The 27,365-nt window shown below is 36.8% G+C and overlaps 1 protein-coding gene across 1 annotated transcript in view; it reads right to left on the reverse strand.

Moving 5' to 3' along the window:
• LOC150084800 (serine/threonine-protein kinase Genghis Khan-like) overlaps nt 1-27,365 on the reverse strand; it is a 477,571-nt gene that overhangs the window by 224,650 nt on the left and 225,556 nt on the right. The window contains exons 7-9 of the mRNA XM_090376356.1: nt 23,937-24,080; nt 5,726-5,894; nt 1,152-1,234 (exon numbers count right to left, since the gene is read on the reverse strand). Coding sequence (XP_090232482.1) covers nt 1,152-1,234; nt 5,726-5,894; nt 23,937-24,080 — 396 coding nt within the window. The remainder of the gene's footprint in view (nt 1-1,151; nt 1,235-5,725; nt 5,895-23,936; nt 24,081-27,365) is intronic.

Consider the following 27,365-nt stretch of genomic DNA (forward strand, 5'->3'; position numbering starts at 1 on the left):
GACTTTATTGTGGACAAGTTCTTTCTAACCCCTACAAAAATATGGCTACGAATAACAAGAGAAATGTGAAAATATCAAAGGTGATGACATTAGCGAATAAAATTGAGTTATTAGATAAAATTTCTAATGGTGAAAGTGTCTCAGTGGCAAAACATTATAAAATCAATGAGTCAACAGTACAATCAATCAAAAAATCGGAAGAAAAAATCCGCCGTAGTGTCCGTGAAAACGCACTAATTGCTTCAAAAATTTGCTCTGTAACTCGTGATTTTAAATTAGAAAAAATGGAAAAGGCTTTAAATCTGTGGATAGAAGACCGAACTCAAAATAAAATTCCATTAAGTTCAACTCATCATTCGTGAAAAGGCAAAACTCCTTTATCAACACTTTAGCGAAACTGGTGACAGCACTGGCGGGATAAGTTTTTTTGCTAGCAAAGGCGCTGGTTTGAAAGATTTGTTTGAAATTTCTAATAAATATTACATTTAATATTAAATTGTTTCTTATTTTCATTTCGATGCCATATGCTTGCATTTAACTATGTACTGTCTATGTACATAGTCATATTATGAAGGTACATATAATACATACGTAGACAAAATTTTAGACTAGTTTTTCTTATAAATTACATACTTTGGAACAGAACCCCTTTATTACTATGGGAGCCATAACTCAGTATTCGCGACATTTCTCAGGAACGTAACCCCCGCAAATAGCGGGGGTTTACTGTATATCCATAGCTACAATTTTAGGAAACAACATAGCTACAATATTAGTATATCCATAGCTACAATTTAGGAAAAATTGAATTGTCAACCCTTTAGGGATTCACTCAAAAAATTGAAAAATTTTATCAAAATTGGGTAATTGATACACAACAATGTGAGTGAGTGAGTGAGTGAGTGAGTGAGTGAGAGAGAGAGAGAGAGAGAGAGAGAGAGAGAGAGAGAGAGAGTGAGTGTGTGAGTGTGTGAGTGTGAGTGTGTGTGTGTGTGTGAGTGAGCTCCAGAAATTTGCTTGGGCAGTGACCTTAGTCCATAAACTACTTTCAATGTTTAATTACTACTATTCACATTAAAATATTATAATATCTAAATAATATAACTTAAATTACACACACAGTTCTTCAATTGCGAAAATACTTTACTTACTGCAGCCTTCAAGTCTGCTTCATCTACATCAAAATTTGAAGTGTCTGTTGGGCTGCTGACTTCAGGAACATACAATGCATCACCTAAAGAAAAGGTGGGGATGTTTATTATAATACATATAACAGTAAGGCAGAAATAAAAAGGCATATATATATATATATATATATATATAAAACAGAATTTTAAACAAATGTAATAGTTCAAAATAGACTAATGCAAATTCATATGCCATGTATGGTGGTATAATAAAATAATACGAGATAAGTACATATTTCCTTTAATAATGGAATGGTCACACACTATGGCACAATAGCAGTTATTAAAGCAATAATACTAAGTAATGCACACCTCCAAAGAAGAAATAGGCACTGTCCAACCACTTAAAAATGTGGGTAAAAAAAAAATTTGATTGGATTCATTCAGTAAAAACAGATATTGATAATGCAACTTGTAAAATACATTTAAGAGAATTTTTATGGAAAACCTATTTAAGTCAATAGTTCCCAAAAGCCAGTACACATTTTTAATTCTGCCTGGCTGCAAAAAAAAAGGGAAAAAATGTTGTTATTGTGGCTTCACGATACAATGGCAGCTATGGCCAAGATGTGTCACTCTCGTGTTATTTAAGGAGTGACACAGGCAAGCATTTTTTTTTATACAGGTTGACCATCACTAATCTGGTTCCACCGCTAATTCGGACATAATTTCCAAGAACCTAATTTCAAATTTCCCGGGTCGGCGCACCGACCTGCCGCTACTGTTTTGGTGCTGTTGGTTGCAGCATCAGCTGTTGGTGCGAACTCGTAAACACTGACAAGCCATTCCCACTTGTTTTTCTGCATTTATTATTATTATAACCTGCTCACATGTAACCCCAGCCATGGTTCCAATGCATAAAGGAAGTGCATCGTCCATAACAGATAAAGTTGAACTTCTGAAAAAACTTGACAACAGTGTGTCCTGTGAGAAGTTTAACTCCTGCTTAATTGTAAATTCCAGCAATTTCTCTCAGTTTCTCTTATTTTAGTAATTTTCTTTTAGCCATTCCTTTTTAGATTTTTTTTTTTTTTTTTTTACAACACACTTGTACAAACTTGTGGAAAAACACAACACAATATGATGGATAATACAATGCGCTAACGAACTTGTTTTCACAAAATTTCTAATAATACTGACAAACATATTGCGACATTTGAGTTTATTTTATAGCAATTAGTTTTATTGCATCTCACAGTGCGTGCAATAAACTAATCACAAACGACCTTCATATGTATGCCATAATGGCGTCACACGTATGTGGCCGACACGGCTTCTCAAGAAATAAAGAAACCTACTGAGCCACGTCAGCCACATATATGCGACATAAAAAGGTCTCTTTTTTTATATATATATATATTTTTTTTTAAGCGAAAAAATGACAACACTGACATTACAATATTTATTTTAGAATTACTAATCAAATTATTTGCTAAATATTTTTTGGCCCCTGGGAAATTTTTTTCTTAAACTGGCTTGGCAGTTAACATGTTAAAGGTAGGAGGAGATGGTTAGCTGTATGTGCTAAAATAACCACCGGTGATCAGGCAAACTCACTAATCTGGAGCCCCACAGGTCCCAACGCTGCTGGATTAGTGACGGTCGACCTGTATTATATTTGATCATACAGGTGGATTTTCTTTAGGTAACAGAATGGATGATTCATATTTGCTTTATCTCCAAGTACATGAAGCAAACTTAACAGAGATCATGAGTCACGTTAATTGGAAAGACAGATGGGTTTAAGATGTGAGCAGGCTATTAGGAAATGTCATAGACTAAGCCAAGTTTAACAGTCTAGACATAAGGGAGGCTCTCCTACTACTAAATGTGTATGTGATGAAAATACATCCAATCCTCGACCTTTCCAGTGCTACCATCACCACCACCCATCGATTTCCCTAAAAACTAGTCACATATAGATAGATCAGGCTCAGTTTATTATGTGCTTGTTTTCTCCACAGATTTGTCCAAACTTATTTACTTTTCTCCCTAAAGACTGCTCTGAGATTCATAAAATGAATAAATTGAAAGTTCTCTATTTATTCATCATTAGGATTCTTTTCAGCTCAATCAGCTCCATCAGTGTCACTAATACTAAGGACTGAAAATCCAGCATGTCATTTTATCTTGATTTACTTTATATAATTCTATGATTTTGTTTCTGACATGATTTATCTGAGCTGAGGATGCAAGGTAAAATTGTACATGAATAACATATCTCGTAACTTATACTGTAGTGCGCAGTACAGGAATTCTAGTACTTTAATTTTGGTCAACAGGTATTTCAAAATTTGAATCATGTAGGTTGGCATAAATTAAATAATATTATTATCTATCATAATTAACTTATAACTTTACAAATGCAACAATATAGCGCAAAACATAATGCAAACTTTATAGTGTAATACAAATAACAAACCTCACAGCATAATATGTATTATATTGCTGCTTGAATGGCAAAAATAATAGTGTTATTTCTGCACTTAAGTATATTGGTTTAGTGTGGTATTCTCAATTGTACTGAATTTAAACCGAAATAATACACATACAGATCAGAGCAGCAAAGCAACAAGCCTAATAGTGGAAGTACTATGGATTTGGGGAGAACACCGAAGGGGTGATTCTCCTACAAATCACGGCCTAACAAAATGTGCTACCTTTGCAATGTTTGCAGATCTGTTTGGAACTGAACATGTTACACCAAAGAGGGATGTTTCTGTGTGTTTACTGCAGAGTGTGTGAAGAAATTAGGTGCTAACTCAGCATTCTGATGGGTGCTTATGAGAGCTTAAAGAGTAGGGTGAATGCCCTCAAAAGAATTAAAATGAGACCCTATCAAGCTCACAGCTACCCAACTAAAGTCAGAACTTACACCTGTACATCAGACAACACAGCAGCAATCCCCAAAGCAGAATGTACTGGTCCAACAGAAGGTAGTTTTTGTAGATGACTCTGTTGTCAGAGAAACAGAAAATATATTGTGCAAGGATAGGAAAACTACTTTTGCCCCTGGCAGACCTACCCTGGTCTGCCAGGGGCAAAAGTAGATAATGTTATAGAGCAGATATCTTTTTAGGGAACAAAAGATGATACTGTTGTACACATTGGCACTAAAAACATTAAGAGTAGGAGATCTGTGGACTTATTTAACAAGTATGGAGCAATGTTGAGAAAAAGTCAAAAATTGGGGTTAAATTTCAGAGCGACTACAATTCTGCCTGGACACAATAAGAGGGAGTATATGATGTGAGATTTGTCAAACATTTCAGCCCTGGAGAGAATGTGCAAGGCTCGTGGGGTAGAATTTTTTGCTGCATGGTCTGTGCTTGTTAAGAGAACAAATTGACTCTACAGGAATGGGATACACTTAAATAGAAAGGGTGCAGGATATTTGCTGATGCTATCGAGACAGTGTTAGGTGGTTCGGAAAACTTTCTAGCTTGTAGGGCTACACAGACTAATAGCTTACCAATGGCAGCAAGCAGAAGTGAAAGTGATCCTTGCATATCTTCTACTGCAACATTCAGCAACTTGGAAAGAAAATTTGAGGATTTCAAGGCTTGTGGAGAGTCATCATGGAACAAATAAACACACAGGCTGCATTGGGGTAGCTAAGATTAAGAAAAGGTCCAGGTATACTTGCATGTACACCAGATGCAGCCTGACCATTGCCTTATCCCATTGTATAAGGCAATGGTCAGGCTACATCTGGCAGTCCCTTTTAGGAAGGACGTAGAATTTCTGGAACAGGTACACAAAGGGCAATAAGATTGGTTGGGGGGGGGGGGAAATGAAGTGGTGCTCTTACCAAGAAAGGCTTTAGTTCTGTAAACTGCAGCATCTGGAGACTAGGCACCTGCAAGGTGATCTGACTGAGGTGTTTAAGGCTCAATGGATTGAGCAAGTTCAATGCTGATGGCATTCTTCCTCTTGCTCAGACTATACACGATGGGGTATAAATTCAAACTGAGGAAGGATGGTTGCAGATTAGATGTACAAAAGTTTGCCTTCAGCCAGTGGGTGGTTGTTTGCCAGAACAAACTTCCATCTGTCGTTGTGGAAGTGGATATCTTTATTCAAGATATCCACTTCCACAACAGGAAGACAGGTAAGAAGACAGGCTTTGTAATTTTACCACAGATACAAAGAAGCAATTTTCTCCGAATTTGTAGTGTACGTTTCATTTATTCTGCACATAAGCTGTACACTGAAGGGGTTCTAAAAAAGCTCTGAACACAGTGTGAAGTGCTCTATAGAACACTTCACACTCCTTGGTTGATACAGGGCTTTGTTATGGCAAATTGCCATCCACCTTGCAAATGGTTTTCGAGATGGGACTCTTCAAAAATGCTGAAATACTCTAAAATCCATTACACACTAAGTCCTGTTCTATAGAATCCCATAAAGTGACCACATTCAAATTTACTCAGTTCATTTCTACATATCAATTTAATTGTAAAAATAATATTGCATTGCATAAAATGTGCTCATTAGTGTTGCAATACTACTGGTGTACACTTATGACAAATACTTACCATCTCGGATATGTTCCCAGTCTATTCCCGTAAACCATGAGTGATTTTTGAAATCTTCTAAACCATTCTGACCAAACCTGCATTCTGCACTACATATTAACCTCCTCATTAAATCCTTGGCTTCCTCTGACACATTACAATTTGGATCAATAGGGAAATCAAAGCAATTCTAGAAGAAAAAAGAAAATATTTAAAATTTTTTTTCAAACTGGCAATTAAAACAGAAGTTACTTAAGTGTATTTTTATATTAATATAGGAATAAATAAAAATCATATATGTTGAAATAAACATACTAAATAGTTTATATAAAAATTTTTTCAAACATACAAGATTAATGATCATATAAAAAACAATTTAAAATCAGATCCCTTTATTTTCAGATATAAGGGATGCAGAATTTGAATATGGGGAGTACAATTTACACAGAGAAAGGACAGACAAGAGAGGATGGGAAGGGGGGTTATGTTATTAGTTAAGAAAGCAAAATACAGCCAATTCTGTGACAAACATTTCTGAAAATGTCAAGAGAACATGTTTAGTTGACTCATTTAGGTGGAAAGTAAAAGGGAGAATGAAAACAGACCTAGCTAAAACAACAGTAGCAATACTGCTAAATAAATATGATCTTTATTGTAAGGTTCCTAGGTACATGCAGGTACCCTGCCCTTACAAACCCTTCATGGCATTAAGCCTGGGGGTTAATCTGAATAACAGTGAGGTAAACAATTTATAGACAATTCTGGGGTGGAGATGAAGTCATGATAACCTGCCCAAGGTCATCTGGGGTTATAGCTTGGGAGGATACACAGAGTAATAGATTAAAATTAGCTGCAGGCAGAGGTGAAAATGATTCTTGCATTGCTTCTATAAGAACATGCAACATCCCAGGAAGCAAGGTACCGGGGATTTCAAGGCCTGCTGTGGGTCATCATAGAACAACGAAATACACAGGCTGTTAGGGAAACTGAGAGCAAGAATAGGTGCATGTATACGTACACCAATGCTAGGAGCACAGTAAATAAATTTGATGAATGTGAAGCACTAGTCAAGTCCTAAAAGGCAGACATTATGCAGCTATGAGAGACATGGCATCATTCAGATATAAGGAATGCAGAATTTGAATATGGGGAGTACAATGTACAAAGAAAGGACAGACAAGAGAGGATGGGAAGAGGGGTTATGCTATTAGTTAAGAAAAAATCTAGCCAATGCATCCAGCTGATATGGGTGACCAGTGCAATATTAAGTCAGTTTGGTGTAACAAAAACACTGGGAAATCAAAAATGAGAGACCTGTGATGAGTACAACAAACAACTGTACAGAGAAATAGAATGGGCCAGAATATCAGAATGTCTTATAATGGGAGATTATCTTTACAGATAATGACTGGAACTTGTGGATTGGTCATGCAGAGATTAGCAAGGCTTTTGTGGATTTCTTCAATGACTGTTTTCTATAACAGAAAAAGAGAGATATTCTTGATCTGATTATCACAGTGATTCTTCATGTGTTAAGAATCTGCACATAAAACTAAGTGGCAGTGATCACATGATGGCCAGGTGATGTAATCATGTGGTATTTACTTATAGATGTAACTACCAGGAAGGGTAAAGGGAAGAGATTTTGCTTTCATAAAGAAGGATAGTGATCTCAGGCAGTTTTTAAATTCTATACAGTGGGACAACTAACGTTACTAACAATAAATTCTAAATGAGAAGCATTAAGGGAAATAATAATAAAATCTACCAGGCTTTTCATACCAACTAAGAAATACAGTTCAAGGCTTACACCTAAATGGATGTAAGATAAACTATTGAGATCTGGCAGAGAAGAAAAATGCATGGGATGCATATCAAGTATCAGGGGATACAGAAGCCTATGGCATACAGAAACTAGTCTGCAATCAGATCACAAGAGGTCAGGCAAGCCCCAAGGCAAATTACAACAAGTCCCAGGCAAAGAATGCCATACAAAGCAGCAATACAAGAAAAGCAGAATTTAACTAACTGTAGAAGAAAGGGTTGAATCACATTGGTCCACGTGATGTCAATAATCTAACTCTTGATGATACTGTTCAGGTTGCTCAGAGGCTGATAACATATTTTACATCTACATTCACACATGAGGAATTTCTTTAGGAAAAGGGATGCCAGAAATTTATCAAACTCTAACCGGGAGCTAATGATTTTGTATAACTGAAAGGAAAGTGGAAGACAAATTGTTGAAGTTTAAACATTAAAAAGGTACCTCGGATGGGTGGGATCTATCCAATTATATTAAGGAAGGCAGCAAAGGAGGCATGCAAACCCTTAGCCATAATAATGACTGACAGCATCTCTGGATTCAGGAGCAGTCTCTGTGGTATGGAGATGTGCAAATATATTGCCAATTCACAAATGGGGATCAAAGAGTGATATGAGTAATTAGACTTGTTAGTTTAACTTCTGTTCCACAGAAAATAATGGAGTCACTGGTTAAAGAAGTAATTCAGAAGACATGTAGACAAGACTGTGGTTATACTTTAGACACAGCACGGGTCTATTAGTGGAAAATTTTGTCTGATCAATATGACTGGATACTAAGATGTGGTCACAAAGGAACTGAATGTAAAAACCAATTTTGATATCACATACAGTGAAACTTCTCCTAACGGACACCTCCCGTTAACGGACATCTCTCTACAACGGACATTTTCAAATTCCCCAACTCACCTCCATTGGTTTTAACGTGTTTTCAGCTTCTGTCTAGTGGACATTCTCTGTAACGGACGCGGACAGGCAATCTGCACTGTTTCGTTTAGATTAGCACTTAATTTGATCTCCCCATAATGGACAACGGGCGAGCTCACGGCCCTTTTTCTAGGAACTTTTCTTCCACGTATTGCCTCAATCGTGTGTTTATTTTCTATTTCCGATTCTCTGAATTTTATCAAGGTTTACGTCTCGGTTCTAAACCCTTTTTCAAGAATTTTAAGGCACATGTAAAACTTCTGATGAATTCGGTGTGTGCAGGGGTGGGGAATATGGTCGGTCTTTCGTCTTTTCAGTTTCAGTTTTGTTCAGTGTCGTGTGACGTGCACAATGTCTTCTCGTAAACATTTAACTTTAAAAGATAGTCGAACTCATTAATGCGTATGATCGGCAAAAAAATAGTGTTCGCAATCTCGCTGCAAAATTCAAAATCGGGAAGACGCAGGTAAGCGACATCCTAAAGGGAAAAAAATGAACTGCTCAAACAATTTTGGCAACACCGAAATGATCAGGTTCAAAAATCATTCCCGAAAACTGTTGGACTTCAAATTGACAATGCTACGTACAAGTGGTTTTGTCGCGCACGTGCTAAAAAAATTCCCATTAATGAGCTATTATTAGGGAAAAGGCTTTGGAGGTTGCGAAATCTATGGGAGTAAATGAGTTCAAAGCTTCTGTGGGATGGCTAGACAAGTTCAAAACTCGGCATAAAATTTCTTGGAAAACCGTAAGTGGTGAAAGTGGATCTGTTGATACTGTCCACTCTGACCGGTTGTAACAGAGTGGACCGTCAAATTGGAAGATTTATGTCGTGATTTTGAAGCAAAGGACATTTACAACTGTGACGAAACAGGATTGTTTTTTAAAGCCCTTCCTGAAAAAACAATGAGTCTAAAAAACGAAAAGTGCCAGGGCGGAAAAATTTCTAAGGAACGCTTGACTGTACTATTGTGTACAAATATGCTGGGAGACTTTGAACAACCTCTTGTTATAGGAAAACCACAAAATCCTCGTTGTTTCAAGGGCATAAAGTTGAATCTTGAATGTTGATTGGAAGTCTAATAAAAAAGCGCGGATGACACGAGATATCATGAGCGAATGGATAAGTCACTTTAACCAAAACATGATTCGTCAAAACAGAAAATTATTCTTTTCATGGATAATGCTGCATCTCATCTGCACATTGAATTGTCCAATATTCAAATCGTTTTTCTGCCAACAAACACATCTGCAGAGTGTCAGCCCTTGGATCAAGGGATAATAAAAATTTTTAAACTTCACTACAGAAAACGTGTTTTAAGACATCTCATTGCAAACATGTGCGGGTGACCTTGCAAAGAAAATCAGCATCCTAGATGCGATTCAATGGATTTCCTCTTCAGTAAACGCAATTAGAAAACAAACTGTAGTGAACTGTTTTGTAAAGTCTGGCTTCTCAAACGCAAAAATTAAAGTTGTGAACAGCAATGTGGAGCACCAAGAAGAACAAGAACTTCAACATCTATTGATAATGTACGATACTTCAGCTACAAAGTGACCCTGGCTACAAAGGTATAGACTCGAACCTCACTACAGAAGATGGTGCTATAGATATCAATGACATTATCATCGATATTTTTCAAGAAGTTTCTCATGAGGATGAAGAAATGGAAGGAGGTCATTCTGTCGAAGAACATATTAACGACGAACCACCAATGAAAATAGAAGAAGAAGCGCTCATACAAATCAATCGTTTAAAAATGTTTTTCGCCGCTGAAGAAGATACTGAAGGACTTTCGATGGTTTCTTCACTCCAAACAAATGTTGAAAATAAAATTATCAGCCGGAAGAAGGTGCAGAAGAAAATAAGTGATTACTGTATGTATTTTTCTCAAGATAAAGTCATAATATGCATAGCACAATTGTATGTATATTATTTACAAAAATATTGTGCAAAATCTGTATATAATTTAATTTAATTTTACATTAAACGTTTATCTCTTGTGTATGTAATTGTATATTATTTACAAAAATATTGTTCAAAATCTGTATATATTTTAATTTAATTTTACATTAAACGTTTAACGATTTTTCTTTCTTTCTTTCTTTTTTTTTTTTTTCTCGCTCAGACTTCTTGTTAGTGGACACTTCTCTCTAACGGACACGTTTTCGTTCCCCATGGCTGTCCGTTAAAGGGAAGTTTCACTGTATTTGGATTTCAAGAAAGCCAAATATATGAAGTGAGTTTAGTCTGATGGTGTGAATAGACATCAATATCACGCTGCACAGACTGTGAGTGAGTGAGTGAGTGAGTGAGTGAGGTAAGGTGAGGTGAGGTGAGGTGAGGTGTGGTGTGGTGTGGAAAGCCAATAAGTGAAGACACTGAGATGTAAAAATGCATATTCTATTGCCAGGTTTCATTTTAATTGAAAATAATTCTTGGCTGGCCATGCAGCACATACATGTTGGCACTAATATTAAGAGTAGGGGATCAGTAGACTTTATTAATACAAGGCAATGCAGAGGAAAAAAGTTGAGTTCAACTTGAACCTGCATCTGTCCAGACATGATAGGATGGAGTACATGTTGAAGGTCTTGTCAATCAATTTGGCCCTGAAGAGAATGTGCAAGGCTCATGTGGGAGAATTTTTCTCAGAGTGGTCTGTGCTTGTTAACTGGAGAGACTGTTTTTACAGAAATGGGATACACTTAAATAGAAAGGGTGCAAGAATATTTGCTGATGCTATCGAAGCAATGATAGGTAGGTTGGAAAACTGCTGGTGTGGGGAGATACACAGACTAATAGATTAACTAGAGCCACAGGCAGAGGTGAGGGCGATTCTTCCACTGCTTCTGTTAGAAAATGCAGCAGCTTGGAAAGTAAGGTGTCGGGGATTCCGGGCCTTGCTGTGGGTCATCATGGAACAAGTGAATACATGGGCTGTTTAAAGGTAACTAAGAGTAAGAGCATGTGCAGGTAAAATTGCATGTACACTAATGCAAAGGAGCATTGTAAATAAATTTGATGAATTTGAAGTACCGATTAAGTCATAAAACGCAGACATTGTAGAAATAAAGGAAACATGGTGTCGCTCAGACATAAGTGATGCTGAATTTGAATATGGGGAGTACAATGTGCACAGGAAGGAAAGACAGGACAGCAGAGGTTGAGGGTTATGCTCTTAAGAAGTGTATTAAATCTAAGGCAGTGCATTCAGTTAACATGGGTGATGAGTGCAATGTTGAGTCATTTTGTTGTGATATAAGCACTAGGAAAACAAAATTGAGAGCAGGAGTGTGTTACAGGCCTAACAACTGTGATGAGTATAAAAAACAGATATACAGAGAAATAGACTGCATCAGGAAAACAGAATGTCTCATAATGGGGGATTTTGCTTTCCAGATGTTGACTGGAATTTGTGGGTTGGTCACTTGCAAAGCTTTTGTGGATTTCTTGGATGACTCTTTTTCTACAGCAACATGTTAGACAGACATAAATAGGAAGCAATATTCATCATTTGGTTATCAGTAGTGATTCTTCATGCATTAAGAATCTGCAAGTAAAAGACCCAATGTGTGACAGCAATCACAGTATACTAATGCAAAATTTAATTAAAGACATAACTACTGTCAAGGGTAAAGGGAAAGAGTTTGCTTTTGTAAGGGTGAATTGTTATTGATATTTGGTTTTTAGGAGCATTAGCAACCAAGGCCATATTGCTCCGGGATATGCGGTGGTCATTCCCTGACCTTTTCGCATCCTCCATATTTGGTAGTGACGGGCTCAAACCCCGGTCTAATCAAGAAGCGTGTGCTACAAACTGCTGCTCCTTCCCACCTGGCTACGGAGGTGCCGTAAGGGTGAATACAGATGTCTCAAACAATTATTAAATTCTATGCAGTGGGACCAACTGATGATGACCAACAGCAAAATTTAAATGGGAAGCATTCAGGGAAGTAATCATAGAAACTAATAGGCTTTTCATAACAACAAAGAAATATTGCACAAGGCTTAGACCTAAATAGATGTCAGGTGACCTATTGAGGCAAGCGGCAGAGATGAAAAATGCATGGGATGCACATAAATTATCAGGTAATTCAGAAGTCTATGGTAGATATAAATTTGTCCATAATCAAGTCACAAAGGAGTTCAGGCAAGCTAAGACATATTATGAGAAGTCACTGGCAAAGAAAAGCATCAAATACTTCTATGCTTAATGATCTGTTCAGGTTGCTGAAAAAATGAATAGATAATTTGCATCTACATTCACTCATGAGGAATTCTCTGGGGAGGGAATGCCAAAAGTTTATCAAACTCCAATGACGAGCTAAATGACTATGATAACTGAAGGGAAAGTGGAATTGTTGAAGATGACGAGCTCGCTCGCTCGTATATAACATGGTATATAACAGAGCTATTGCATGGTATATAACAGAGCTAGGTGCTCAATACATTCTATATTGATATCAATATTTGTAAAAGAATAAGAGAAATTTACCTCAACATGATACGTAGAACACTTCCGTATGATTTTCTCCAGAAATTAAAATAATAAAAGATTAACGTAAAATGATTATAGTAAAAAATCAATTGAAAACAATTAAAAAATTAAATAAAATTACTTTTAAAAGTTTAACGTAAATTTCGAAAAACGCTTTTCCTGCCTGAAGCAGACAGTGCTTTTCGACCATATGTCGTGATCACAGGAATGGAAATTACGAAGTATGTGAGCTTGAATCTTAAATAGAGAGATTGTTCGTCCTCACACATGCACGTGAAAGGCTGCAATTATTTGTCTTTGTGCATGCACACAAAAGATCACGAATTGGAGATTAGATATGGATGGCGAACGTTAACAGAATACTTATGTAATTTAATTTCGACAGTTTCTGCAATTAATAGTCTCGTATAATTACATCGGACACTAAGTATTTTAGCCTCATTAAATAAAAATGTATGGTTTTCATTAAGGGTATGGAAGGCTAATTCTGAAGCTGTTGAATGAGAAGCACACACACTGATTATATCAGATATCTCCAATTATCTTGAAGTGGGCACAGACTATTTAGCAATTTGGTTGATCAGTGCAATAAAACGTTAACCACGTATAGTAAAAATGACTACATTACCATGTCTCAGTTAAAGGAATTGAAGGCCAGAACATACAGCATTCCTGCACTTTTCAGTCAGGTAAAACTGCATAAGACCAGATTTCCTATTCGGCACGTTGTTTCTTACAGAAACTCAGCATTTTCATCCTTAGTCACACATGTATATCTCTCTATACATTAAAAAAGTTTTTCTCCTAGTGATATTTATTCGAGCCAATGGGAGTAGAAGGCGGGGCACTTACATCACTTATTTGAGCCAATGGGAGAAGAGGGCAGCGAAATTAAGTCACTACAATTGTGCAGGTAAATAATTATACATGTAATTTTCTTATTAAATTTTGATCAGTGTGTTATAATGTTAGTATATTAGTACAATGTTATTATTATACAATACAAAACTATACAAATATTTACAAAAAACTAAAATATTAACAATCATACCTCTAAGTTGGTGAATGCTACACAAAAATGGTTACTGGGCAGAATCAGACACTTGCTGTTGACAATGTAGAGCGTGTATGTGGGAAGAATGCCAATGTTCATCGCACTGAAAGACAACTGCCTTCATAACTTTCACCAATCTTGTGCACGATGTTGGTGAACATTATGGCATCATTTGATGTTCTATTGTAATATTAGCTGATGGGGGATCCAATATAGTTTGTATATTTGTAAATAGTTTAGTATTTTGTAAATATCTGTATAGTTTGTAAATATTATTTAACTAATCTAGCCCTGCTCTTTCAGATGCAACAATATTCCTTATGCATTACAGAACCCAAAGCAAAAGGCCTTTTCCTAAGTGACCTATGTAATCGCAGGTAAATAATTACATAGTGATATTTATTCCACCTTGAGAATGCCATGTGATGGGGATGGGGTAGCCAATGGGAAAAGAGGAATATGGGTCATGTGGTACAAGTGGGCAGGGTAAATACATTACTACAAATGCACAGGTAAATAATTGCATATGTTATTTTCTGATTAAATATCAATAAGTGCATTTCGACAGGTGACTTTTACCTGTCGTAAAAGGTGGGCGAGCAAAGTGAGCAGGGGCAAAATTCCCTAGTAGTACAGGGTGTTTATAAATGGTGGGAACACTTTCAGTAATTTATTGCACAAAGAATAGGACAGATATCAGTGTCATAACATACCTTGTGAAAGAGAAAATGTCAAAGTTTTTTTACATCACATCACTTCACAACGATTCAACGTGGCAACCACATGTGACACGGCAAATGGCCACACGGTAGTCGAACTCTTGACATACCCTGTCCAGCATATCCTGTGTGACCGTGGTGGTACCTTCTTCAATTCTCTGCTTTAGTTCCTGGACATCACGTGGCAAAGGTGGTACATAAACACGATCCTTTATGTAGCCCCACAAAAAGAAATCACACGGAGTTAAGTCCAGTGATCTCAGTGGCCATTTCAAGAAACATTCGTCACTTTTTAAAGCATGTCTGATCCAGTGCTTGTGTAGCTTGGTGTTAAGGTAGGCCCGAACGTCATTATGGAAGTGGGGAGGGGCCCTGTCTTCCTGGTAAATAAAGTCATCACTATCTTCCTGAACTTGAGACAGCAACAATTGCTGCAGAATATTGAGGTAGGATTGCCCAATTACAGTGGTAGAGGTACGACAGGTAATGCCAACTGGCAGTGAATGATGGAACTACAGGTAGGTCCCGTTTTACGATGGTCCATTTTATGACTTTTCATTAACGTCTGTTTCAAAATATTACCTGAAAAAATTGAAAATAACAAAAAAAATCACAACTCAGTAACATGTTGCAGCAACACCTGCAAGTCCAAACACGCACTAGGCATTTCTTTTGTTTTTCGTGGTGCATTGTGGATGGAATGATAGCTACGCCAAGAGTTATTATTATTATTATTATTGTTAGCCATATGGTGCAAGGAAGCCTGAGGCTTATGCTGCACAGGGGAAAAAAAAAATTCCCAAGTTACCCTGAGAAAGAGTCAAAAGTAGAAGGGAATCACCAAGAAAGAGAAGAATGATATGCAGCTCAAGACCCTGGGTGTGCCAAGCCCATGCTCACCAGTGTGAGCCCCAGGGGTTCTTTGTTCACATTCGGTGTGCCATGTTCGTTTCATTGTGAATTTTCTCTCAATTGTTAACAGGTTACACAGTGTTATTTCTCATTAATAATTTTTGTGTAACCATGGGCTCTAAGCGTAGGGCAGTTTCTGTGTCGGGGGGGGGGGGGGTGTAAAACACTAACAATTAAGGAGAAAATGGATGTGATTGTCACATGGAGTCTGGTGAACATCGGTCGGATGTGTGTATGGCGTTGAGTTTAGCACCTTGTACTGTATCAACGATTATGAATAATGTTGATAAAATAAAGCGAGCACACACAGGGATAACAAGTGTGTCATCCTCCAGAACAACTTATTCACGCAGTGAGACAATGGAAAACATGGAGAAATTGTTAGTGTTGTGGGTTGATGATATGAACCAAAATAACATTCCTGTTACAAATGGTAATTCTGGACAAGACAAAGTCGTTATTTGACGAAATATGTGAGGAGTCTGGTAGCACTGAAACATTTACGGCCAGCAAAGGGTGGTTTCATCAGTTTAAAAACTGTTGAAACCAACTTTTTAAACTGTTGATTGTTATTGTTATTGTGCTTGGATTTTTCTGGTGCAAAGGCTACTTAGGCCATATTGCACCTATCAAAGTAGTTAGTACTAATTTTATTGGTTTCTATGGGAGCAGTTAGAAATGGTTATATAAACCTATTCGTTTCAGAAAGAGAAAGAATTCTGTAATGTTTGAGTTTTCGCCTATGATATGGCTAAGTGACAATTCCTGTAAGTTTGAGAGAGAAGTGAATGAAATTAGACGGGAGTTGTTATACAAGATGCATTCCAAGAGTATGTGTTTTATTGTTAGTGGCTTGTGGCAATGTGAACACTGTGGAGGGTCATTACCTGATAACAGAAATAGATGGGTCAAATGGGTGTGGCCTATTCGGGCTCTGGCCAGGACGACCTCTTCTTGTCTGTTTGTACGAAAATTGGAGGCACATAATTGCGGTATAGGTTTAATTTCAAGGAGTTTGTTATGAATGTGCGTTTGCCATTGTAGTTTCCATCGTTCCTTACATATATTACGTATATGTACTTTGTAATCCCTGAACGGGACCAGAAAATTCATTGGGGATGTGCTGGATGGATGCTTGGCAGCATCATCTGCAATTTCGTTTCCCGGTATTCCAGTATGGCCTGGGATCCAGCAGAAGACAACATTTTGCCGATGATCTCGGAGACGAATCAATTCTGATCTGATTAGCTGTAGTAGCGGATGAGTAGATGGGGAAATCTTTTGCATTGCTAATAGGGCACTTTGCGAGTCTGTGTAGATTATACTCTTTTTGATTGAGAGATGGGAAATGTTTTCCAGGGCAAGTTTTATGGCATATAATTCAGTGGTGTAACTGCTGCATTCTGTCGGAAGTGACACGGAAGTGATAGTGTCATTGAATACCACTGCTGCACCTGATCCATTCTCAGACTTTGAGCCGTCAGTATATATTTTCGCAAAGTCAGGATAACTTTGTAAATGTGCAGTGTGGAGCTGCTGGATGTTCATACCCGTTAAAGAGTGTTTCCCCCATTGGTGAAAATAATAGTCACAACACGGCATGATGACAGACCATGGAGGAACGTGATCTGTAGGTTCTTGGTGGACTTTATTGATTTGTATATTCCAGTTTTCTGCTAGTTCCATTAATCTAATACCTGCAGGCCTAGTTGCTTGTGGTTTGTTTCTATAAAATATCGTGAGTGGCGGATCATTAAATATTGACCAATTAGGATGGGTCGACTGACTTTGGATCTTGGTTGCGTAGTTCAATAATAACATCTTTCTTCTGATGTTTAGAGGAGCTTCGTAGGCTTCTACATAGAGACTTTGCACTGGAGATGTTCTGAACGCACCTAGAGCTATTCTTAGAGCTGAATGTTGAATAGGGTTGAGACGAGATAAGACACTCTCCCTAGCAGAATCAAAGACAGGTGCGCCATAGTCCAGACGAGATCTAATTATGGATCTATATAAGTGAAGCAGGGTGTAGCGATCTGCTCCCCAGGTTGTTGCTGATAAGGCTCTGAGTATGTTCATTTTCTTTTGGCAAGCTGTCCGGAGATGTTCAATGTGTTTTTGGTAATTTAACTTACTGTCAAAAATTAAGCCGAGCAGACGAATACTATTTGCTATTGGAATAAGGTGGTTATCTAATTGGAGTTCAGGATCAAGATGCATTTTACGTATGGTACAGAAATGAATGGCAGTAGATTTCTGGCTGGATAGTCTGTAACCGTTTTGTGTCATCCAAATCTGGATCTGATTTATTGATATCTGCAATTGTCTCTCAATGTAGTTCATGTTTTGAGAGTGACAGGAGATTGTGAGATCATCGGCATAAAGATATGAGTCCACTGTTTTCAGAATAAGTTCAGTTAAGTGGTTAATTCTAATTGCGAATAGAGTGGCGCTCAGAACGGACCCTTGAGGGACTCCTTCTTCCTGAACAAAGTTTTTAGAGAGAATTCCTTGGTAACGAACTTGAAAGGATCTTTGTTCTAAGAAATTTTGGATGAAATATGGCAAATTTCCTCTCAGGCCAAGAGAATGCAGATCCTTTAAAATGCCAAAACGCCATGTGGTGTCAAAAGCTTTCTCAATATCCAGACAGACCATAACGAGATGCTCCTTTTTGATGAATGCATTTCTGATGTTTGCTTCGGCTTTAATCATAAGGTCCAATGATGATTGATTTTTTCTGAAACCAAATTGATTATTATTGATTAAGTTTTGGGACTCAAGATACCAAGTCAGACGGTGGTGAATCATTTTTTCGAGGGTTTTGCTCAGACAGCTGGTAAGTGAAATTGGTCTGTAGTTTTGAGGAACAGAATTGTCTTTACCAGGTTTTGGGATAGCCAGAACGTAGGAATGACGCCAGGAGCTTGGGTATGTATGTTCAATGAATATTCGATTGAGGAAGAACAGCAGTGATGACTGTGACTTTGTATTTAAATTTTTGAGCATTATATAAAATATCCCATCAGGGCCAGCAGCGCTGTTCCTTGTGTTGGTAAGAGCATGCTGAAGTTCAACCATGGTAAATGGTTGATTATATTTTAGTGCACATCTGTCAGTGAAATTCAGTTTGGATTTTTCAGTTACACCTTTAATTTTTTGAAACGATTGGTCATAAGAAGTTGAGGAGGACAACTGGGAAAATACGGATCCTAGTGCATTTGCGATTTCTGCAGGAGTAGAGAGTTCCTGTCCATTCCAGTTAATTAGTGGAGTAGATGTTGGAGGAATTTTGCCATTTAACAATTTTATCTTATTCCAGATCAGTCTGATGTCTGTATTTTTATTAACTGAGGAAGCGAATTTAATCCAAGATTCTTTTTTTGCTTTCCGTCTGATATAACGGGCTCTTGCTCTAAGTCGCTTATAATTAATAAGATTGGAAGTGGTTGGATGTTTGTGGAATTGATTCCAAGCTTTGTTTTTCTCTTTTTTTGCATTGTTGCACTCTTCGTTCCACCAATAATTTAATTTTCGCCTTTTCCTGACTTGGTATTGTGGAATTGCAGCGGTTGCAGCTGTTAGAATTTGGTTTGTTATATGTTCGGTAACATGGTTGATAGAAGAGCACTGTATGATATGGTTGTCGAATGAGACAAGCGTGCTATATTTTATCCAGTCAGCCTTTGGAAATTTCCATTTTACTGGATTGTCTGTTGGTAATGAACAGGAGGTTTGAACTTTGCATATTATTGGGAAATGATTGCTGTTGTGGGGGTCGTTAAGAGTTACCCACTGGATACTTGGATAGAGCACTGGAGAGCAAATGGAAAGGTCTATTGCAGAGGTTGATCTGGTAGGAAAATGAACATAGGTGGGAGAGCCAGTATTTAACAACGTTAGATCCTGTCTATCTATTAACGTTTCAACAAGTTTTCCACGTCTGTCTAAGCTGGAAGAACCCCATAACGGGTGGTGAGCATTAAAGTCACCTAGTAGACAGAAGGGAACTGGTAGTTGCAACACGAGACCTTCGATTTCCTGAATAGAATATGGATGATTAGGTGGAAGATAAATTGAGACCAATGTAACTGTGATTCCAATTACTACGCGTACGGCAACAGCTTCTAAAGAGGTTTTCAATGGAATGCATCTGGAAGGAACTCTTGAGTCCAACAGGATGGCTACTCCTCCATGAGCACTATTAGTGTCAGATCTATCTTGTCTGTAGATAGTGTAATTTTTGACTGTGGTGGAAACTTGGGGTGTCAAGTTGGTTTCCTGTAGGCACATAGCTACAGGATTGAAGCAGTGAATTAGTTCGTTGATATCATCGATGTTGCTGCGAAAACCTCTACAATTCCACTGAATTATTTTTTCCATTATTTGGTTTTGTTCGTGGAAGATGTATCTGACTGCTTTTTATAAGTTGATTGTTTATGACGGTCTGGTTTTGGTTTTTCTTTTCGGGGAAAAGTGGGACGTCCCGATTCATTATTATCATCCATATCATCTTCTGCGTGTATTTCAAGCAGTTCTTCTTGACCGATAGAATCATCTGTATCCATGCTTGTTAGACCTGATACTTTTGTCTCAGCAGAATAAGATCTTTGCAAATTTTCTGCTGCCTGACGATGCGGAAGTCTCTGGGTTGGAATTGAGAGTGGTGTGTTATTGCTTTGGTCTGTTGAATTCGGTTTAGATGGATGCTGGATCAAGAGTACTGATCGTGCCCAGTCTGATATTGATGTATTTGGAGAGATGGATACTTCAGTCTGACATGCCACTGATTCGTGTCTGAGAGTGGTAGAAGCATAAGTGCGTTTTGGCATACTTAAGTTGATCTGTTTTTTCGCTTCTTGGTAAGAGACTTTATTTTCAATTTTATATTTTTGTATTTTTTTCCCTATCTTCCACAGTTCACAGTCCTTAGAGTAGGCTGGATGTTTGCCACTACAATTAGGGCACTGTGGTGTTGGAGCTTTGCATTCTGCTTGTGTGTGATTCTTGCAGCTGCAGTTTGGACATATGGCGTCTCCACGGCATGCTGTCTGAGAATGGCCGAACTTTTGACATTTAAAGCATCTGAGCGGATTTGGGATATAAGGCCTTATGCGGCAATTCAGGTAACCTGCTTTGACAGAATCCGGTAGATTTGGAGTACTGAAAGTCAAGATTATGTTTCGCGTGGGAGTTAAGTTGCCGTCTTTTCTGATCATGATACGTTTTGCATGAGAGACATTTTGATCTTTTAGCTCCTGGACAATTTCTTCCTCAGAAACGTATAATAGATCCCATTCCGAGATCACTCCTTTGGAAGAATTTAGTGTGTTGTGTGGTGTAACCTGAATCGGTATTCCGCTTAAAGAAGTAAGTTGTAGTAGTAACTCAGAATGTCTTGAGTAACAAGTCTCTACTAGTAGATCTCCTGATTGGAGACGTTTAACCATTTTTGGTGAACCTGCAGCGTTTTCAAGGCATCTCTGGATGATGAAAGGTGAGAGCTTGCTCACAGGTTGGGATGACAAAGAGTGTATTATTAGGAAAGCTGGAGATTCCTGCTTCCTAGTGTCTTTTTTAAGTCTCTTTGAAAGAGAGAAGTCATGGTCGGTGTCATTGTCAAGTTCATGTTGAGAGCACTTAGGCTCTAAACGTGGAAATTCATTTGTTTCCATCTTTGCTCCTTTTCGCCCCGAGGGTTGGTTTTTCCCCCAGGTTACCGGCCCCGCCACGTGGAGGCAGGAGCGGTGCCGCCAGTGACCAAGCGGTTGTTTAAGTTAGTGGATTTGGTTAGTGATATATATAAAGAATAAGAAAAGAAAGGTGGATTGCCTTTCTGGGTTCTTACTTTTGACTTTTAAAGCACAGAACCACTTCAAGTAAATAAAATAACAGCCGCACTGGAAAATAAAGAAACTATATCACTTTGGAGATCACTCTATAATCACTGGAAGAAAATCGCTTGTCACTATCGCTTGGCACTCGGGGCCTTAAACTGTTGAAACAGTTTAAAAAATTGTTTTTAAAAACTTTCACAATGTGAAAGTGTCTGGTGAGGCTGCTAGTGCTGACATGCAGTGGTGGAAGAGTATCATTCCGAATTTAAACGTTTAATAGACGAAGGCAACTACTACCCTGATTTAGTTTTTAATGTGGGCGAAACGGGTAGTGGAGTCATCACTTGAGTAAATACGTACTCAAGTGATGACTCCACAGGACCAAGTAAAATTTTATTTTATTAATTATTTTATATATAAGTATAAATAAAACATGTGCATTAAATGTTTAAAATATTTAATTATTTATAAAGAACAGAAATATTAGTGCATACTTGGAAAAATTTTGGAACCTATCTCATTCAATTACATTATAATTTGGTCTTGTTTTACGACTTTTCATTTTACGACCCTGTTTTGCTGGAACCTAACCATGTCGTAAAACAGGTCCTACCTGTACACGCCTCGGCAGTAACAACTGGGAAACTTTCATGTTTTCTCTTTCACATGGTATAAATAAGTAAATGATATCTCTCTTACTCCACGTGCAATAAATTATTGAAAGTGTTCCCACCATTTATAGACACCCTGTATTATAAAACCCTTTATAATACAGGGTTTTGCAATTTTGGACAGGCAATGCAATTTGGGATAAAAAAACTATGATAAATTATTTAATAACCTTAAGGACTGTAGACTCAGCGATAATGATAATTTATTCTCACTGGATGTTACTTCGTTATATACGAATGTAAACAACGAATACACATTAGATATTCTTTGGGATGTGTTAAATAATTCTATACTGATTAATTATACGAAGCTTCCTATTAAGGAAATTTTTCACTTAATTAAACTTTTAGTTGAGGCCAACTATATCAGCTTTCAAGAAGAAGTATACAAACAAATTTTTGGTTTGCCAATGGGACTGAGTGTATGTGGCTTAATATCTGAAGTCTTTTTCTCAATGATTGAGAGTATACACTTGATGCCTTTTCTACCCCATATCACATACTATGGGAGGTATTTAGACAATGTTCTGGTTATTACTGATAGTAGCACTATTCAAGACATTTTAAATTTGTTTAATAATATTCGTCCTAGACAAAATTTTACATTGGAAAGGGAAAATACAGATACTAAGTCAATAAATTTTCTAAATTTCTCATTTACTCAGAATGCAAATAAAATCGAATTTAACATCCATCATAAACCAACAAACACCGGTATGCTTCTACATTATAAAATCTATCACCCGTTTACCTACAAAAGATCTATTATTTTTAATCAGTTTCTCAATGCCTATAAATATTCAATGATGGAATTTGCTTTAGACTCAGAAATACAGCTATAAACCAGCAGATTCATAAACAGGGCTACCTTCTTACTACAATAAACTGAATTAGGGTACAAGCTAAGAATAGGATACAAAAAACTACCCCAATCAACAACAGTAACATCAAAAAATACTTTATTTCTGTCCCATACGTTGAACAGTGGCACAAGCAGCTTAACAGATTCTTTAAAGATACCGAATTTAAGATTGTGGCCAGACTAATTCAGAAATCACAAGCTATACTGAACAATCACTCAGTCCTTTCCTCTTCCATGACACAAATAAATGACTTGCTATAGAACATTTCTTGCAGTGATTTTTTTTTTATGTAACACTCCTGTTTAAACTAATACTATATACCTTTTTGAAAAGACACTGGGGTTCTTGCTTTGTGAACAAGCAAAGAACTTAATTTCTTCTTTCCTTTGTAGAAAAATATTAATTAATAAATAAGAGACAAAACTAAATGTTAAGGAGATGCCACTACTTGTAAATCATATTTATAAGTAGAAAATATTAGATACTAGTTAGCAACTAAATATGATAATTCAGTCTTTCTAGTTCTATTAATATTATTTCTAGCTTGAAATTTATTCCTGGGACCTGCTTATTAACACTGTTCAAGCAGAACAAAATGAGCACTTGGAGTTTCCTTAATATTTAGCTTTATCTTGAAAAATTTTAAACAGGTATCACTGTGTATTACTTCTTTATATCACCTTTCATTTAATTTGATATACAGATACTATAATTTGAAAACTGTATACAATTTTTTAGAAGTACTGCAATTGCTATTGATTACTCTACATAGCCTGTCATTCTTAGATAATTATTTAACTCAATTAAACAAGGTTGGTGCAAATAAACAATACATGGACATGCAAAATTAAATGTTAAAATGAGTATATAATACTGAGTTGCATTTCAAAAATTAAAAAAACATCTACTTTAAAAACACTTACTTTGTGATTCATAATTTTGCCATATGTTTCTACTAGAGATTCTGCATAAAATGGTGTCTCCCCATACAACATTTCATACATACAAACCCCCAGAGACCACCAATCACATTCAGGTCCGTATTTCCCTTGACCATCTTCCATGGCCTGCAATGTATCAAACAGTATATTAAAAAACTAAGATAGTTCCAAACAGTATTTTTAAGAAATTTAATTACTTTCTCTTAAAACATGTCATATATCTTTAACCCAGTGGTGGTACAAGCCTAAACGACCCTGTTTTTTTTTTTTTAATCTGCTTAAAGTATATCAATGTTTGACCTTTCAACATTAATGAATTTGAATATTTATTAGATGTATTTTTCACTATTTTCTGCTAAAAATGTTATATAAACATAAAATAAATTGAAAACACTAAACTATTAGTCTCTTCCATTTGAAGTTCATAAAATTAGTAAGTGAATGAAAATTTAGCATTATGCATGTGCCCCATATCTTTGCTTAGAATAGAATTTTATATATTAGTATTAGCTACATGGTGCAAAGAAGCCCCAAGATTTTGCTGAACCAGCAAAAATTAAATTAATTTTTAATTTCCACTATCCACAGTATTTGGTATGAACTGTTGCTTGCTATTAATAATGTTAGCAAAAGCTTACAAAAAACCCAAACAGATCTAAGTTTGTGTATTTCACTTTTAACAGGATTAAGAAACATTTTTAAAAATTTTAGATGAAAATGATTTTTATAAATTGAAAGAAACCGTATGTAAAATATGCAACAAAAGTGACATTCCAATAAAATATAAGGAAATTAGAACGAGGAAACGAAAACATTTGCATGACTATGAAGGAGAAGATTCATGCATATTTATACAAATATGCCCCAAAACAAATTGAACAAATTGAGCAATATACTGCTATTTTTCAGTTTTCTTTATAATCTCCCAGCATTGAAAAATTTGAAAGAAGAAGAACTTAAGAAATACTGCATGATCTAGATACTGCTTTAAGAGACAGTGAAAATTGCAATATAAGTGATAGTGATTTATGTGATGAAATTAAAATATATTGTAATATTTTCTGCAATAACAAGAATTTATCATATACGACCCCATTACAATGCTGGAACACGATAGGTAAAATTCATGGTTCATTTCCAAATCTAAATATTGCTTTAAGAATTTTATTGACAATTCTAGTTGCTACAGCCTCAGCAGAATGAAGTTTCTCCAAATTGAAATTAATAAAAAACTAAGAATTAAAATGACTCAAGAAAGGTTGCCTAATTTGGCATTACTGTCAACATAACACAAATTATGTGAAAATCTTAATTATAATAATATAATCAGTGATTTTGCTGAAATAAAGGCAAGAAAAATAAATTTAATGGAATCAATATATAATAATTTATGAATTATGTACGTCTTTATTTTATTACTCATCCAAATATCACTGGCCCATCAAAAGAACACCCAGACATCACGATAATAATTAAATCCAGTTGTCTTTGATATTTTGTCGACTTTCAGTCGTAGCTTTACACACATTTTTCAATTTTGTCATTATGAAGGTATATTTGTCAAGATAGGAGGATAAAACATATTTTATTTAACAGTTTGTTAGCTTGATTTATAACTTTTAAATATTTAGACATGTGGTATGTGGGCCTCCACTTGTACTCTTGCCCCCAAGCCCAGCAAATGTTAGAAGCAGGCCTGACAATCGGTATTCCCCCAACAGAGGAGCTGTTCTGAGTGCCTGTCTGTTTTAGTTTCAACAAGAATGTTGCCAGAATGAAGCTATTTAACTGATTTAGGTGAGCCTGCTAGCCCTTCCAAACTCTTCTGAATGAAGTAGGGTGACATTTTTCCTATGGGCTTTTCACTAATGGAATGTACAATCAGGTATCAAAGTGTTGGAACTAATGTATCTTTGGTTCTGGGCCTTTTAGCCAAGGTAACATTTTCCATGATAGTAGTATAACTTTCCAGTAGGGACTAGTTGGGGTCCCAGAAGCTGAATTCATAGTTGCTTTATTTTTGTTAAGTGCTCAGGGCACCCCACCCACCAAGGAGTGCAAATGGGATGCCTGGGCTACCCAGACACTATACTCACACGTCTGCCAGCCTGAATCCTGTCTATAAGCCCATGAGAGTAGGGGCATGTCATCGACACGGTTGACCCTTGAAGACGTGCCCACTAGCCAACTGATCCTGGCTGAGCCATCCAGAACCACACATCTTGAAGCAGGGGCCAAAGTGGGGCGTTGAAGCTGAGCCCCTCAGCCACCAGGCTGATGATCCCCTTTCTGAATTTCCACAGGTTGCAGTGCACAGACATGCCAGATTCCTATTATGTCAGGCTGTGGGTGATGGAGCCCAGTAATGCTAATACAAGTGTTCATGTCAATGGAAAATATTAGAAGTGTTTTTGAAATATACAGGGTGGAGCAAGGAAATAAGAAATTTTAAAAACTGGTTTTTAAGCCAAGAAAAATTCAATGCTGCCAAAGCATTTTACAAAAACAATGACAATTATGAAGGTGCTCAATGTTAATTTCACATTCACTTTAAACTTAAGTGCAAAGATCCTGTACAATCTGCTCATGCCATTAAAATATGAATATACAATTTTGAAGAAACTGGTTCTGTACTCAAAAAGAAGCCTCTAGGTGGAATAAGGAAGTGCCAATACACCAGAAAATATCACAGCTATCAGAACCACTCTCATATGAAGCCCAAAGCATGATGCAAGTCGGCATGCACTGTCATTCAACTTATTCATCCAACAGGGGAGTATGACGAATGATGCACCAGGACTTAAATTTACACCCTTACATGGTAAAGGTACTACAAGAATCAAAACTTCGTGATCCCCGTACCAACAAAAATTTTTGTAAGGAAATGCTAATTCAAATGGATCATGGTGAAGACTTTATTCACAATCTATGGACATCTGATGAAGTTCATTTACATTTAAATGGTTTTGTGAATAAACAAAATTTTAATAATTGGTCAGAAGAAAACCACTGCAGATTCCACCAGCAACCACTGCAGAGTGACCAGGTAACAGTGTGGTATATACTTCATCTTGTGGCATTATCGGCCCATATTTTTTAAAGATGACAATGGAAGGTTACCAACTGTCAGGGTGCTATGATTGGAACTTTTTTTTTGACTGATGAACTAACTATTAGGTTTCCTCGAGTTAATGAGGCCAGCTGGTTTTGACAAGATGGCATGATGTTTCGTACTGCCAGGGTGTTAACAGACACAGTATGACTACTTTTTTTCATAAATACATCATGTCCAGGAATGGTGACATTTCTTGACTTTCAAGGTACTCACACTTGTCACATGACATTTTTTATGGAGGCACTTAAGAAGTACTAAACAATTGAGAATAAAATGAAATGCCTGACCTTTACATA

Source organism: Mastigoproctus giganteus, chromosome 6 (assembly GCF_048544385.1).
Source record: "Mastigoproctus giganteus isolate SK-2022 chromosome 6, ASM4854438v1, whole genome shotgun sequence".
Taxonomy (NCBI): Eukaryota; Metazoa; Arthropoda; class Arachnida; order Uropygi; family Thelyphonidae; genus Mastigoproctus; species Mastigoproctus giganteus.